This window comes from Haemaphysalis longicornis, unplaced genomic scaffold (genome assembly GCF_048455015.1).
Source record: "Haemaphysalis longicornis isolate Haplotype H1 unplaced genomic scaffold, Haemaphysalis longicornis Haplotype H1 scaffold_1, whole genome shotgun sequence".
NCBI lineage: Eukaryota > Metazoa > Arthropoda > Arachnida > Ixodida > Ixodidae > Haemaphysalis > Haemaphysalis longicornis.
Window position 1 is genome coordinate 408,568,347 of NW_027526203.1, and position 16,405 is coordinate 408,584,751.

At 47.7% G+C, this 16,405-nt stretch overlaps 1 protein-coding gene across 3 annotated transcripts in view; it reads right to left on the bottom strand.

Annotated features, from left to right (window-relative positions):
- LOC144155477 (protein O-mannosyl-transferase Tmtc3-like) overlaps positions 1 to 16,405 on the bottom strand; it is a 431,255-nt gene that overhangs the window by 72,316 nt on the left and 342,534 nt on the right. For all 3 annotated transcript variants that reach the window (XM_077686941.1, XM_077686942.1, XM_077686943.1), the window contains one exon: positions 4,504 to 4,773. In XM_077686941.1, the coding sequence (XP_077543067.1) occupies positions 4,504 to 4,758 (255 nt within the window). In that variant the 5' untranslated portion in view covers positions 4,759 to 4,773. The remainder of the gene's footprint in view (positions 1 to 4,503; positions 4,774 to 16,405) is intronic.

Consider the following 16,405-nt stretch of genomic DNA (forward strand, 5'->3'; position numbering starts at 1 on the left):
TTTTTTTTTCCCAATCTTTGCAGACAGCCACGGTACCACACGACTGGAGGGTGGGCGAAATGTTTCCAATGCCAAATCTGGTGACTTAAATTCCCCAACCAATTACACGCCAATTTCCTTAAAGTCAATCCCCTGTCAGCTTCTAGAACACAAGTTATACCAGCTTGATTAATTTTCCGGAGTCTAATTCATACTTTATTAAACCCCAGCACGGTTTCTACAAGCATAATTTATGTGAATCTCAATTATTGGTTTTCACTAACGACTTATTTTCTGCCTTGGATCGGTCATCCGTAATCGATTGTATTTTCATTGATTTTACCAAGGCATTTGACACTGTGCATCATCAACTACTTCTCTTCAGACTCAGTAAGCTCAATCTGGACATTAATGAAATCAAGTGGATTGAGTGTTTCTTACTATATCGTAGTCAGAATGTTTCCGTTAACAACCATGACTCCAACCCTTGCCCGGTGACATCGGTGTTCCGCAAGAGTCGGTGTTAGGCCCTCCCCTATTCTTAAAATACATTAATGATCTTCTTGATACTGTTAACTCGTCTATAAGGTTACTCGCTGATGATTGCGTTATTTACAGAGAAATCTCTAACCTATCTGATACCGCGAGTCTTCAAATTGATCTTAATAACATTTCGAAGTGGTGCGAAACATAGCGTATGAAATTAAACTTTGACAAATGTACGTTCATGAGAGTTTCGCGAGCAATTAACTCCACCAATCCTCCCACTTATTACTCAATGGATCACCTTTAACTGATATTACTACCTATAAGTATCTTGGAGTCCATAGTACCAAAAACCTCCATTGGGAAACGCATGGGAAATACATTTCTAACAGCGCCAATCACACGCTTGGCTTTATTCGTTGCAACTTTTTTATTGCTCCGACATAGTTGAAATTAATATTGTCACGAAGCGAAGGATGATGCAGTTGTCTCGAAGGAAAAAATAAGTTTATTGGAACGAACTTGTGCTCCCCTAACAACTCAAAGAATACAGAGGCGGCGAAGCAGCAGTCAACGAAGTGACGGGCGCAGGCGAGCGTCAGCGAATCGAATACCGCGGCGTCTGCTGTGCGGGCTTTTATCTCTCGGCGCGAGCACTTCTCTAACCGTCGAATTACATCCAGAACACTGTAGATCAAAGAAGAATAATCTAGGTTGGTGACGTTAGTCCGAAACACTCTCCCTATCAAAGCAGATAACACGTGCGGTATAAAAAATAAATACTGGGACACGCGGTTCACTTGGCCCACGGATAACACAGATAACACAGCTTGGCGCAGCCGGTTGGAAAATACAAAACATAAATAAACAAACCCAATGCATGGTTCGCGGCAATATTATACAAGACACTCGTTCGAAAGAAAGTCGAATATTCCTCATCCGTCTGGGACCCCGGTACTAAATCGCTTACCTCAACTCCAGAGTCACTGCAAAACTGTGCTGCTAGGTTCATATTATCAAACCACGAGTGCCTGACAAGTGTAACAGAAATGAAAAAAAAAACAGTTAAATCTTGATAACCTCTCTACATGACGCATCGTTTCGAGCTTGTGTACATTTCACAAAATTCATCACACAAATCAAATTCTTAAACAGTCGCGTTTTGCTGACCCCACTTATGTATCTTCTCGCATTGATCACAACTTCAAATTTGGTTTACCATTGTGCAGAACTAAACATTATCATGACTGTTTTGTTCCAAAAACCAGCGTGCCCTGGAACAGCCTTCCCGCTTCCATCGTCCGCATCACCGAGCCTGTTACCTTCAAGTCGGCAGTTTACGATTTTGTTAATTCATTGTAATTTTTGTTCTCTTCCCCAGCCTGATGTGTGCTATGGCTATGTTTTTTTCTCCTGATTACCCCCCTCTTCTCTGTAACAACTGAACGGCATTGAGAGTAAAAAGTGAAACGAAATGAAATGAAATAATTATGAGCAGTAAATAAAACTCGGCGTAATGATGCAGTCTCCCCAGCGGCCAACAACTCTGATTTTTCCAAAGACACCTACATTTGTGTGAGAGCTACAAAGCTTCCGAGAGAAAGTGGGGTTTGCTGCAAAGCGTGTGTGAGGACTGAGCACGACACGAAGAACGTCCGAGTAAATAGTTGCGTACATTCGCGTGTACCCATCGGTAGCATTTTGCGCCCAATAATTTCACACTAAACAGATGATGGCACTTTTGACAACGCATTGCTCTAATCAGTGTCTTTAAGTCCGACCTCGCAGTATATCCAATTACACTATGCTGGGGCTACCGGCACGTTGTTCGGCTACCGAAATGGTTTCGCTCCCACCTATGAAGAAACAAGGTGAAGGCAAGAACACACGCCTCTACAGGGAATGCCGTTTAGACTACCTTTAAAAACTCCAGCAGCAATGGACTCGGGCGTTTTTGCTTGGAGGCGTTTTTGCCTCCAAGCCGAAAAAAAAAATGCGGTGGAAACACCTGAAACACGCGCGGGAACATTCTACGGCTTTTCACGAAACCTCGAGCGGAAACTCAGCCACGTAACAAGTTCCCCGGGTGAAGCTAATGCACGCGGGCTTTCCGGGCAGTCTTCTTACATTAGCTGGCCAGCGGCCGAGTACATACGACTCCCAGCCCGCTGGGCAAGCATGCCGGGCCGCTATCGCCACTTGAGGGTACTAGAAAACCGCGAGTCAAGAGACTAAACTAGGGAGTAAAGCGAGCCAAAAACAACAGGCGAGACAGATGCTCCGCCTCGGCTTTGCAAAAAGGGCCCGCTGCTCAAAAGAAAAATGGGAGGGCTGAAGGCAAGCAGTAGAGAGGGCCCAAGGAGTGATGGGGCAACAGAGGAAACAGCGAGGCGGGAGCGATGCGTCTCATTAAAAATGCATAGAGGCGCCGCGTTCCTTTGCTGGAGCCAACTTTCTTCGGGAGGGTGTGCTAGGCAGCGGAGTGATACATCATGCACGAGCGCTGGAATTGAATGTAGTACGGCGAAGCGCCATCGTGCATGGTTGATGCACATTGCGTTCCCTGCAGAGCCTCTCCCATTCCCAGCGCCCCTCCCGTTCAGACCCCGGGCCATTCTTGAAGCTTCCCGATTTTTTTCATCTGACCCGTTTTCGATATCGCTAGCCACGTGCCAGATAACTGCACTTCTACGCTTCTGCCTCGTTTTTATTCTTCATGAGTTTTATTGCGATGAGCCCGCGCCTCTCCTAATATTACCTGCCGTTGAGCCGGGAACAACGCGCCCGATTGTATAACAGAGAACACTTGACCCGCCGCTGCGACTCATTGGCTAAGACGCCGTGCAGCCGAGCCCAATGGCGCAGGCTTTATCCAGGCCGCGGTGGCCGTTCTTCTGATGGAGGCAAAAAACGAAAGCGCCCGTGTGTCGGGACATCGGCGGACGTTGAAGATCCCCAGGCGGTCTAAATAATTCTAAATAATCGGAAGCCTCTCACAATGGTGCGCTTCACAGTCCGTGCTTAAATTCGGAGCGTTGAACTCCCAGAATTTTAAGAGAGCACACATGAACCACTGTAAACGCCAGCTAAGACCGGCAAATTCGGTATTATTAGGGTGTTCTAACTATGCGATTGTGTTGCTGCAACCGTGACCATGGCTGAACCGGTATCACTGCGCACATTCAGGAATTAAGGACCCAAAATTCACTGCGCATGTCAAGTCGTCCCTGAAAGACTAGTCACGGTCACTGTAGATGATCCCTCGAAGTTAAAGCACGCCTTGCTATACCGCAGTATGAATGGAGGATAAAACACCAAACATTCAGCGTTTCGTCCAAACGAATATTCGTACAACCAGCAGGACAGAGAAATGTCATTGCAGTGCTTTAAATCCTTCACACTGCGGACTACGTCTATTGGATCACATCTACGCGCGTATGGCATTCTATATTGGCATAAAATTTTGCACACACAATGACAGGTAAAGGAGGGATACATTTAACTCAGTTGAGGATAATCGCGTGAGTGTTATCAGTCACAACGTCTACCCATCAGTGCTTTTAGTCGTTTTAAAAGTCACCCATGGCAATTATTTTGCTCACCACATGTGCGGGGAGAAGGTGCCGCAAACTTACATTTAGCACACTGAAGTTCAGACTAGAGTGAATGACCCACGATGGTAAAGCAGGCAATGGAAAAATGACAGAAAGGAGGCGAGGAAACACACCACGACCTTATGTGGCATGTTTCCTCGCTTTTGTCCTTATACTCTCATGCTGCACTCGGAAGTAGGGATGGGTATTACAGTGTGGAAGTTGTTCGTTGGCAGGCCAAAGCAAAGCGACCACATAGAAAGAAACGCCTCGATGATTCGACGCATGCGGTGCTCCTGCACGGTGCGTGTCACCGATGATGACGAAGCGTCAGGACGTGACCGCAAATTTCGAGAGGCCTGCCACACTATCCGCACCGCTTACGGCGACGTTGCACCTGGGCGCACGCAATGCGTACAGGGTATGCAGCAAACAAGAGGCGCACCTTCCTGAGCGGCGTGCCCCAGAAGTCGTTGAAGAAGATGCTGGCGACGGGTGTGCTGGGCCTGAGATCCCTGTTGGCCTTGACAGCAGCCAGGTCGTCGAAGACGAGACCCGCTGCTAGCGACGAAGCGTACGCTGAGCACGCGGCCGCAGCCACCAGGACGGCGTGCGCCACCCGCGGGGGAGCCCGGCCTCCGGGACTGCACGGAGACGCAGGCCACGGGCTGGGCCGCCGCTTGCACCAGGGCTGCAGCATGCCGGCCGCGACCGTCTGCAAAAGCCATCACGCGCGCACTCGTGAGCCCAAGAGCGGCAGCAGCAACGGAGGCTTTGCTCACAAGGCAGCCTCCCTAAGCTCGGAATTAGGTAGCTCATTAGAAGATGAACAATACGCAAAGGTACACAGACGGATGGCCCAAAGCAGAAATGGTACGCAGTGCGCCTCTCGTTGGTGCGCTTATACTGGTAAGCAGGGCCGGCCTTACCTCATTCGACGCCCTGTGCGAACTGCTGCCAAAACCCCCAGCCCCCCCCCCCCCCTTTCCCCTCCCCCACCTAATCAAACTCAGTTTTACAGCGCAACTGTATGTGTCTAGGATCCACCAGACCGTCTCCTACTTGTAGACAAGAATACCTCGCGAGCGTAGCGCCATTTTACGGCGCCAACTCAAACCCCTGGAATTGTAAAACTGTGCGCCACAGCTTCGGCGTAAGGAAAAGTCATAAAAATTAGTAAAGACATCCCACGGTCTCCATATTTTGATGTAACACGGCTTACATTGCCCTTGAAGAGATGTCTTCTCAGCAATGAATTTGTGCTTAGAGCTGAAGACGACTTTTATTGGCCTTTAATTAAGAGTAAGCTGGCTTTTCCACATTCTTTTTTTTTCTCTCTCTCTCTCTCTCTCCTCATTGTGTGTTGTACAGTGAAGGACGTCCGCCTACGGATGGAGTATGATTGTAGAAAACGGCTATAACTCCTGTTTTATTGAAACTATCCAAAAATCAATTATATGAAATACCCGTCAAGACGGCTCTACCATTACGCGAAATTTTATTTACGTTTCAGAGATGCATACTTCACAGTGAAGTTGTAAATTTTCGGGAATTCCCGTCTGCTGTCAAGGGAAACGGACAGCCCGTGCTTGTCCGCTGAAATATAACTCTAGTCCGTCCAAGTTTCATTTATGTAATTAGCTAGGAAGTATGCTCAATCGCACATGTCAAACAATAACTACGAAGTACGCTCAATCGCGAATGGCAAACAAACGTGTATTGTTTTGTTCACTTCCTGGGCTGCGCCCCGGTAAAAGAATATTGTCGCTCACGTTGAGGCTCGGCACGACAGCTTCGTTGGTCATCCCTCTTCACAGAGCGGAAGGACACTGGATTTCTTTTAAAGCGAAAACTTCCTCGGTGGGACCAATGGCATCCTGCCAAAAATCCAACGAATTCCCCAATAGACTGGTTGGCCGTCCGAAAAGCTCTCATAAAAAATAAAAAAGAGGTACTAGGGCCTCCCTATTTTGATCAAAGACGACTTCGATTGCCCCTAAAGGTAGTGTCTTCAAAGCAATACATTGGTGCTTAGAGGTGAAGCCAACTTTTAAAATATCGTTGTAGCTTAGTTTTTGTAAGCTGGCTTCTCCACATTTTCTGTTCTGAAAGCAAGCATGACCATCTACGAAGGGAGTATGATTACAGAAAACCGCTCTAACTCCTCTGTTACCAAAAGTATCCCATAATCCCAAAACAAATTACATGAAAATCACCCGCTAAGACGACTGACTCTACATGCGTGAAACCGATCTTCTATTGCGTTTAAACGGACAATTAAAATCGCGACAAAGGAACGGTACTGAATAAGAGAATACATGCATCGATCATGAAGGAGAAGTATATCTCTCAAAATGAGGAGTATATCTCTCATTATGAGGAGTATCATATGAGGAGTATGTCTCTCATAAATCACGTATCGGTATATATTTTGGTTGTTCGTAAATGTGTTGTATAGTGCGCAAAAAATCGTCGTTTTCGCGCTTCTCTCAGCTTTCTTTAGGAAGGGATGCTAGATGTTTTATAGTTGCCTTTTTGCGTATAATTAATTCTTTTCGTTTTAGGGGCGAAGCTCCTAAAGCCATGGGTCTGTCCATCCCTTGTGTCTCGTGGTACGTGACCGCCGCATGCTTTCGGAGATGTCGCAAAGTGGGCCGCATTGCACGCGCAAGAACCGGCTGCAACCGGCAGCGCAAACTCGGCACCGGGAGCGCGAACTTGTCTGTGTTCGCCAACGGAGGCGCGAGCGCACGTGCACTGCGAGGGGGAGATCACGCAAGAGATCACGCCACGAACGCAGGCAGTCGTTCTCGGAGATCGAACGAGACGCAAGGACCTTTGCTCGTTTCCTCTCGTCTTGTTCGGGCACAAGTTCGCCCTAAATAAAAGTTCTTTCTTTACCGTTGTGTCCCATCCTACGTGACAAATTGTGGTGGAGGTGCGGGGTAGTCCTCGATGGCGCGGGGTCTTTCACCAGGTCTGGGCCTGGGAGCATTGACTCCGAAAATAAAAGTTGATTTGTACAATGTACGCACACAGTCTTACGTCTTTCTTAATGATGTAATGGGCGAACTTTCACGGGAGAGTTACGGTTACCGATGATCTCCCCCTCTCGAGCTTCGCCCCACTTATCATCATTCATTCCGTGGATATGGCGTGATTTTTTTAGAAGGATGTTTAATCATAAGACAAAATTGTGTTTGACAGTTTCCTCACCCGAGCTATGTATTTTGGGGGCTGAAGCCTGCAACCGGAATCGCGAATCAATGCGCCAGCCAGAATTAGGTTCTCATGCATGACGCCGCCTAAGGTCCAATCAGGTCTCAGGCAAGGTACATTTCAAGCAGATAATGCTGCTTAAAATGCACAAACGAATAGCGACTTGCCAGTAAAAACAAGGTTGGTTGCATTAACCAAAATGCCAGTAGACTGCAGTTATTCATCAAGAAGCTAGAGCGCACTAGCGAAGCCACAATATTGTCAGATTAACTGTCTGGTTTTGTTTGTCTGATTTCAGACTTTATAATTAACCAACCAGTGCTAGATGCACGAATACGACGGGCATTACACCGAAACAACTAGCGCTATAATTACCCTCAGAGAGCAGGAGCAGGAATAAGATCTCCGTACTGAAGGGAGCGATAAAGCGTCCGTTTTCATCTTTCTTTTTTTGTAGAATACGCCAGTAATATTACGAATTTTTCTACAGTACCGCGTACGCGCGCCTTCTCATTGCTCAAACGTGCGGCGCAGAGGGCCAAACAGACGAGGAAACATCGGCGAAATGCGGAAGAGGGGTCTTAGTGCAACAGAATTAAAACAACGGGTGCGATAGCTCGAGGCACACGCCTCAGGTAACATATTTACAGAACGACAAAGTTTGAGCGGTAAACTTGATGACAGTCGTGTGGGGTTATCTTTTGGCTTTTACATAGAAAATGCACATGCAGTAATCTCTCGTTATCTCGAAGTCGTAACATCCGTTGAAAATTTCGAGATAAGTGGAGTTTCGAGTCAAACAAAATGCCGAAAACTTGTGAACAGGTCACTGATATAAGAGCTATAGTGCTGGTAGGAAATGCTGCACTGCACAGCGGAGCCTTTCGTGATGGAGGCAAAATAATTCGCAGGAAAACTGAATTTTTATTATTGCGGCATAAAGAACTGCGTGATGCTCGCCTCTTTGGAGTTTGCATTTCGTCCAGATAGGCGTTGACGAGCTTCTCAATGCATCGCATCAATCGTAAGTTGCCACGGCTACATTATACTTTGTTGCGAAGCAGGCGTAGCTTGTTTCTTGTTTATATCATTGTAGTCACTTTTCGAAGCTCCTCGTCGCCCGCATGATCAGCCGTCGTCCGCAGCTATCTAAACGATGTAGGCGTCGGACAGAATTCTGGTAACGAGAACATCATCCTCGAACAGAGCGTACTCCGTATGAATTTGCCGTTCACGACCGCTTCCGGCGCGTAGTTAGAGCTAAGGGTTCGAAGAAAGACCTTATCAGCTGCATGCAGCGGACTTTGCCTTGTGTCCTCTTAGCCAGCATATCGAGGTATCCATGGTCCCCCGAAAAAGTGTTGGAGATAAAGGGGGATAAATACGTATCACATATGGAAGGTAAATGCGCGGCAAAAAACAGTTTCGACTGTTTATTATTTTACTGTATATCATTTTTAGAATAATGGATTGATTCGGTGCTGTGTAAAAGTGCCTCGGCTGTGGTCTGGGGTTGGCACACTACTTTTATTCACACACATGGGCGAACGTCTAGCGGGGCCAAATGATTGCTGTCAATAAAGCACAACCTCCTAAAGTAATGTTGTAGACCGTGCGACGTTTGTCAGGATAGATGAGTGTAGTTAGCCTAATGCGAAAATTAGGCTTTCTCTTGTACTTGAAAGGACCTTCTTCAGTCTCTTCTGTTTCCCTTTCAAATTTTCAACACACGCCATAAATTTAAGCATTTCTGTCTATTTCCTTTAACAAACAGCCCTACTTAGAAATGTACGTAAGAGAAGACAGCTGTAGTTCCGTAATAATGTTTTTCTGCAGTTTGTTTGCAATACAGGAGTGAGGAGATTTCAATCGAAGCAAAAGAATCCCAGCGATCCACGGGGCGAAGCCCATAACATCAGCCTCTGCTCTATAAATAAATATTTATTCTCTTTCTCTCTCTTAAAATAAAAGCAACCCGGGCTTTAAAATAATGTTAGACCTCGGAAGTGCAACCTCTTTTTCCGAAGTAGCCAGACCACTGTACGAATTTTTTCCCCCATATCCATGCACACAGTAACAGCAGTAGCAAAAAAAAAAAATCATCAATTCAATTTTGCGCGTCACTTTTTTCTTCCTTAAGTATAACCTACGTTTCGGTCCGATAACTTCACGATAAGGCGCCCTTTCGGCATAAGTTTTGTTCTTCTTTCAGCATTTTGTTTAAGCATAAGTGTCGGAAGGGAAAAGTTACACTGAGTTAGTTTTGCGAACAAGGTCTCCCGATGCTTCCTGAGGGGGTTTTTCGGACGGCCAATTCTATCTACGCACCCTCGTTTTGGGTGTGAAATTGTGGGTCAATGTTGCTCGGTATAGGCTTGATAATCTGGGATTATTTGGACATAGGCGTTTCTTCCCTAACTTTAAAGTGCACCGCCAAAGTCTCTTCTTTTGGTTTAAAATAGTTTAACAATTTTCTTTTGGTTTAAATAGTTTAAAGCACCCAGTGGCTGTTAATTGTGCTCTGAAATACTTAAAAAAACTGTGGTTGATTCCTCTGCTATAGGAATCGGTAAAACACAAGAGTGAACCCTCCGCGGTGGCTCAGTGGCTAAGGCGTTGCGCTGCTGAGCACGAGGTCGCGGGTTCGATACCCGGCCGCGGCGGCCGCTTTTCTGATGGAGGTGAAAAGCAAAAACGCCCGTGTGTACGAGATTTCGTCGCACGTTAAAGATCTCCAGGTGGTCAAAATTAATCCGGAGCCCTCCACTACGGCGCGCCTCATCGTCTGTGTTGCGTCGGCGCGTTAAATCCTCCAATCAACTAATCAAAACACGAAAGTGAAATGTGCAGGGAAATCTGCAGCTGAGCATGATTTGCGGGTCGGCGGCTGTCTTGTGGGTGTGCTTGGCGAGCGACGTCTTGCTGGCGGGTCGCTTCGTCAAAGGTCTACTGGCGTCATTTGCGTGACGGATATGACGTCAGTGAAATATTGGTGTATCCCGGCATAAAACACTGTCGTGTTGAAATATAAAACCCGAAAACGAACAAACCTAAGTATAACGTACTCTTTAGTATTAAAGGTTGCTTCCTCGCGAGAAGACCCTGTGTGCAGGGGTGCACCCTTTACAGGCCGCTTGCTTCGTTGTACTGGCGTCATTTCCGTGACAGACATGACGCCAGTGAAATCTTGGTGTATCCAGGAATAAAACACTTTCGTGTTAAAACAAGGAATCGAGCGGCTGGTCGCGTGTGCCTAACTGCTTGTGATCATGGCCATGGAGCCGGCACGTACTACAAGTTTAAAGTTTAAGCGTAAAGTTTAAACGCTAAATTCGACGTCCTTCAGAAGTCTTAGCAGCAAGGTACGAAGTTGTTTTCTGAAGTGTTTTAATGGCAAAATACACTTTCACGGGTCCAAATGCGGTTCTCGAGGCTGTTAGTTCTGGGTTTGTCGCCGGGCATCGCACGGTGTTCGTCGAAGGGAGCCACGTGAGGCGCATATGGGAGAGGAGGAGACTACCAATCGTGCTGAGTCACCGCGAGCGCATCCGCTCCTCACGTGTCAGAGGCCCAGGAGACCGCGCTGCGGCGGAGGCGGTGTCGCCAGCAACGTTTATGGTCGCCAGCTTGAAACACGGTCGGAGTCGTCGGGTTGACAAAACACCCATTAAATGCGCCGCTCGCTTGGGAGGTAGCGAAGCGTCGTTGTCTTCAAAACAGCGCGAAACGACGCGCAGAGCGGATTTTGGAAGTCATTTGTATTCAGATGACGAGGCCCAAAAACAGCAAGCCCCACTGCAAGCTGCGTCGCGCGCTCGAGCGAGCAGTTTTGTATGCCAAGGGGCCCCACCGTATTTTGCCGTCACATCTCTCTGAGGAGGAAACATGGAAACATGAGCAACTCTTTTTCTCTTCCTTGAACAAGGATTCGTCCCAACTATGTAAGAATAGCTGTGCTCCTGCCATCGGTAAACTCAACCAGAAAACTCGACTTTCAATTTTCCGTTAATGCCTTCTCACCTCTTTTTCCCCAGAGGCCCTGACTTAAAGAAATTACAACCGCGACGGAAGTTCTATTTTTAAGGTCAATTGATAAGCATCGAAACTTTCCTATTCTTCATAGGGCAACTGCATAGGAGGGCCGCTTGAGCGATGAGAATTAAGGGTTCCATTACGAGCGCTGAAGAGGCTGCGTCACTCCTCTTTGATCACAAACAGACTCTCGAGAACGCCCTCAAATGCGCTTCTTGTTTCCGAAGCCTCCAATCCAGCAGCGTAAAGGGAGGGGAAGAAAACTGAAATACGGATGCAATATAGGTTAGGAAAGAAAATTCTGTAAAAGAGAGGTCAGCCGCGTACACAGGCGACAGGAAGAAAAGGATCGAACGGCGCACCGAGTGTCTCCTCCTTTCCTTTCCCTCGATGGTCTCCTTCAAAACAGCGGAGCTCTTAACGCCGCCTTCGGCGAAGAAATCTCGTTGCCTATTCAAAGCACGAGTCCCGTCTAGAGACGTGCTCAGGGGGGCGATCAAAGGAGCGGTTCTTCTTTGTGAATTCCGTGAAAACTCCCGCCGTGCTCCTCCGCAAGGCTTCTGTCGATCTGTCCGCGCTGTATCTTATATCCGAGGATCCCGAGCACTGGCACGCTGCCGGCGCGACCTGGTAGACCAGACCCGGCCACACGTGCAATTTGAAAAAGAGAGCTGGGCGCGCAGTTGCCACCACCCTCTTTTTTTCTCCTTTGTGCTATGCCGAAGGTAACACCCGTCCCTTCTCATTTTCAGATAGGGGAGGGGGGAGAGAGTTGCCAACATCGTGGCGTGCATGGGATCCTGGCTAGAAACAGAGCTACACGAGGAATTCTAATCGTTATCACTATCGGCGCGTCTCACGTGCTCTGCGCCGTGCGGCTGTCGAAAGACGTGATAGGACTGCAGTGGCGGCCCCCATCCCGCCGCCCTGCGCAGGGGCATCCGTCTGTCCCCGGGATTTTCCCCAAGCAGCTTGCGGCGTACGGCGCAACCTCATGAACGCAGGAGTGAAAGGCAAAATCAGAAAGCTCCAGTGAGAGCACAGTAAAGAATGCATTAGTGGCAGAAATTGGGTAAAAACGATGAAGATGGAAAGGATCAGGAAGGCGCGCATACGTCGGTGCCGAATCGTTGCCATAAATATGTAAGTGCCGTGTATGACGTACAAACACGCTTTCCCTTGGCGTTTGCTTGCCGTTATGAGCTGCTACGCAGGGCCTTCAAATGACCGGATTTTATATTTTACCCTTCAAGTGGGTGCCGGATTTTTTTTTATTTTGCATGCGGGAGACAAGCCCGCGGGCAAAGCTTCTCCCTCGGTGTATCGAGCAGCAAAAGTGGAAGCGCACGGCCGTTATCAACGCGTGTCAAAAATGCATGGCTGGCGTCGAGGGCCGATTCTTCCGTGTTTACGAGCACTCGCTCTCTTTACGGCGCTTATCTGGGCCTCGACACCCTTTTACGTGGCGTGCACACAGAGCGGCTCTTTGGTGGAAAGCCTATAAATTGTGAAAGGCAAAGGAGCAGCCCCCATTATGGAGTTAGCGACACGAGGAGGAGCACGAAGCAAATTGCTGCTCCAGCATGTATACTTTGTTTTTCTTCTTGTCCTCTTTCCCCTCCAGGATTATTTATAGGTCTTCGCCTGCTATGTTTTTGCTTCCGTCATTATTCAGGAGGAAGAGCAAATCACTGCAACAAAATTAATTACCCGACTCATAACGGCGAAGTCTGCCCTCGCCGTGGAAAAATTATTCCATAATATTGTGGAGGGCTTGTGCGGCGTACCTCTGACAACGCAAATGTGGTCAAAAATATTTCTAAGTTGGTTCTTTACTCCACGTTTTTAGCCCCTAATCAGTATTGCGCCGTGTTTGAGTGAAGCTAATCGCCATCACAGAATCATTTGCTGACTCAACTAGCTATCTAACGGCGAAAATCAACGTTCTTTGTTACACCCACGGGGCTGGATTCATAAAGAATTTCGTAACGTCATCAGGTGCGCTTGTTTGGAGGCACCATCACTTGCGATAAATCGGAACTGCACCACCAATCCGTCCAGCGGTTGCGATACAGACGAGAAGTTAGTGGCTTCATTGACGAGGCACTGAAATGGGCATTCGATTTGAGCATTATCAGAGGACACTGCAGGTTCGACACGAGCCAAGACAGGCTTTGCGGCCATAAGCATCTAGTTTGTCGACTGCGTTCAACCTTTGCGCCTGCTGTGTTTACACGAGGTGAACTTTTACACGTCCCTCTCCGCCCGTACACCTTGAGGGGGATGTCATTGGGTAGCCCGGGCACATGGCACGTGGGGTACGGAAAAACGATCCCGCTGCACATGCGTTCAGAAGAGTGAGATTACCAGTACCAAGTTTCCATCCCTCATCTTAATCCACACCGACGTCACCCACGATCGATGAAATGAGTGCAAATATTATCCCGCTCATCATTTCTAAAGTACACTTCACGTCGCACGGCGCGGGTGTCTGTGTGGCAACGCTGCCATATAGATGTAATGAAGGCTTCAAAACTATGCATTCCGGCGATGAATGCGTGAAGTTTCCAAACATCAAGTTGGTCTACAGGAGCGGGGTCTTGTCGATCCCACCATTGTATAATCCGGCACAATTAACCGCGGAGACTGCAGCCATTTGGCTATACGTGTGAATTTTACAGCGCAGCTACAGCAGCTACGATGTTTCGAGGTGGTCAGTAGCGAATACGTCGTACCACGAAAAAACGCTGCGCGGCAAAGCCAGCTCTACACCAAGGACAGCACTGTCCTCCAAAGCAAATGATTCAGAAGCGGCCGCACTTCTCTCAAACTGTCGCGCCAAATAGCAACGACGTTGACTGCGCTGGGGAGCGGCTGACAGAGGCGCGCAGTTCACGTGACCCGCTTAAACGACGCCAGGCACGTCCGTTGGAATCGAAGTCGTGGCTAAGTTATGAGCTCAAGCAGCGCAGAAACTGGAGTATTAAAAAAATGCACCACGAATACACAGAAACAGAATAGGTATAAAAAGAAAAAGAAGCAAAATACATTAAAAATTTAAAATAGAAAGCGAAGAAAAACAAGACAATAATAAAGAAGCTTCACCACCCCTATTCCCCTTCCTCAAGACTAGTGATAGTACTCACGTACACCTTAATGAAAATATCAAGTTTTTCAAACATCTCCAGGCATCCTCGTATTGTACGAAACCTGTATACCTCTTCAGAGGGAGGAGAAGGAGCCAAAGTTTTAAAACAACGTAAAAGCTTCCAATATTTTCAAAATAAATACCAACAGGTGGACCACGAGGGTAGCATAATGATACCGAGAGATGGGATTAGAAGAAGGGGAAGGCCATTAACTCGATGGAGGGACGAAATGAGGAAATTCGGAGGCAAAGAATGGACTCGGGCAGCGCAGGACAGGAGCGGGTGGAGGTCAGTGGGAGAGGCATTCGTCCTGCAGTGGACCTAAATAGGCTGTTGATGATGCTGATGATGTTACCTGCATGGTAGCACAAAAACAAAAACGAGAAAGAAAATCGCTCACGAAACGCTGCGAAGCTTCTATTTACGTTGATTCGGTGCATCCTAACGAGCGAAAAGATGATGAAAGATAGACTTTTCATGGGAACCCGACTGGGTTTCGATTCAAGTTCTTCGTAAGATGTTTTTCTGCCGCGGGTTGACGTAGAAAGCAAGCAAGGCATGTTTTTCACACAAGCAGTTCGGATTTATGTCTAGTGCATCCAAGTAAGATCAATGAAAAACGATGTTTGATGACATTGTTTAGCTGCTCATAAGATACCACTTTCGGTGTTTCAGGCCAGTAAGGCAGCGTTACAGAGGTACTTGTGTTAGGATTTCGATTTGTACTCGTTGGCTCACGACAGAAACTTAGCTTAACGGGTACTGTCGAGGAAAACGAGGCCTAACATAATAGACGTGATGACAATTCTCATCATCAACACTGCGAAGCTTTGACAAACTAAACTTGAGCTCAATAGACAATACTGCCTCCTCCGCCCCTATTTACGCAGCAAAGTCATTCGGAATTGTCTTAAGGCGCCTACGCCGACACTAACGCTCCATTTCTATAAAGGCCGTACGGTAGTGGCACGCATTTTATGTCTCGTCGCCCGTATCCTGAGCCTCTTGCCAAGTGGGCACGCTTGCCCGGATATGTTTCCAGCACGCACAGCGACCGCCATGGTTGCCATCAGACCAATCCCTCGTGGCCACGCACACAGCTGCTGTTGGTGCGACTACTACTTCCGTAAAATTAGAGCTCTCGCCAGGCATCCTCGCTCTGCTTTCACTGCGCGAACCCAACTGACCCTTTGGTCTTTGTAACTTGAAGGAGGTCTTGCTGCTGAGACATCGATCTAGAACAGTACTGCCCCAAGTAGTCACTAGGACGTGACCTACCTACTGTAACGCCCCACATGTCCCTTTAGCATGGCTACTGTCCCCGAAAAGAGGAAGACCGCAGATTTTCTGTTGCGGGCCTGGTCATCACTTCGTGCCACGCGCACGTAACACCCACTCTCTTCCATGCTGGGAAAACGCCAGACCTGTAGTGGTTAATGAGCGGACCCCAGCGTCGATCCCTCCTGGCATCTGTACGCGAGGCGGTGGTGAGGTACTGCGACTACCTGCCCCTTTGACAAGTTCACAGGCTCTTTCGCATTATCAAAAAAATCATAATGATAATAATAATTGTGATTGGCCATTTTCGTAACCATACCTTGTAGTGCAATAGGTTGTTACCTCAGTAAATATCTGAAAAGTGAAACCGACAAAATTTTATTCGTTTAAAATATTTCAACACCCTTTTTCCCAGAAGGGTGTAAATCTACAAATTAGGGTGTTCGAAACTAAGAAATGTCCGTGCACAGAAATGTCCGCACCGAAACGTCCTGCACGTAAATGTCCGACACCGAAATCCCCGGATCCCGTATTCGACAATGTTCCCCGCCAGTGACCAATTCTATCTGCCAGACGCGCGTCCTCGCCTCCACAGGCAAACGATGAAAGGTAAGAAGACCGGAGATGCCGAGCGGAACGCGTTCCGCTCCCGCTAGCAGACGACGCTCG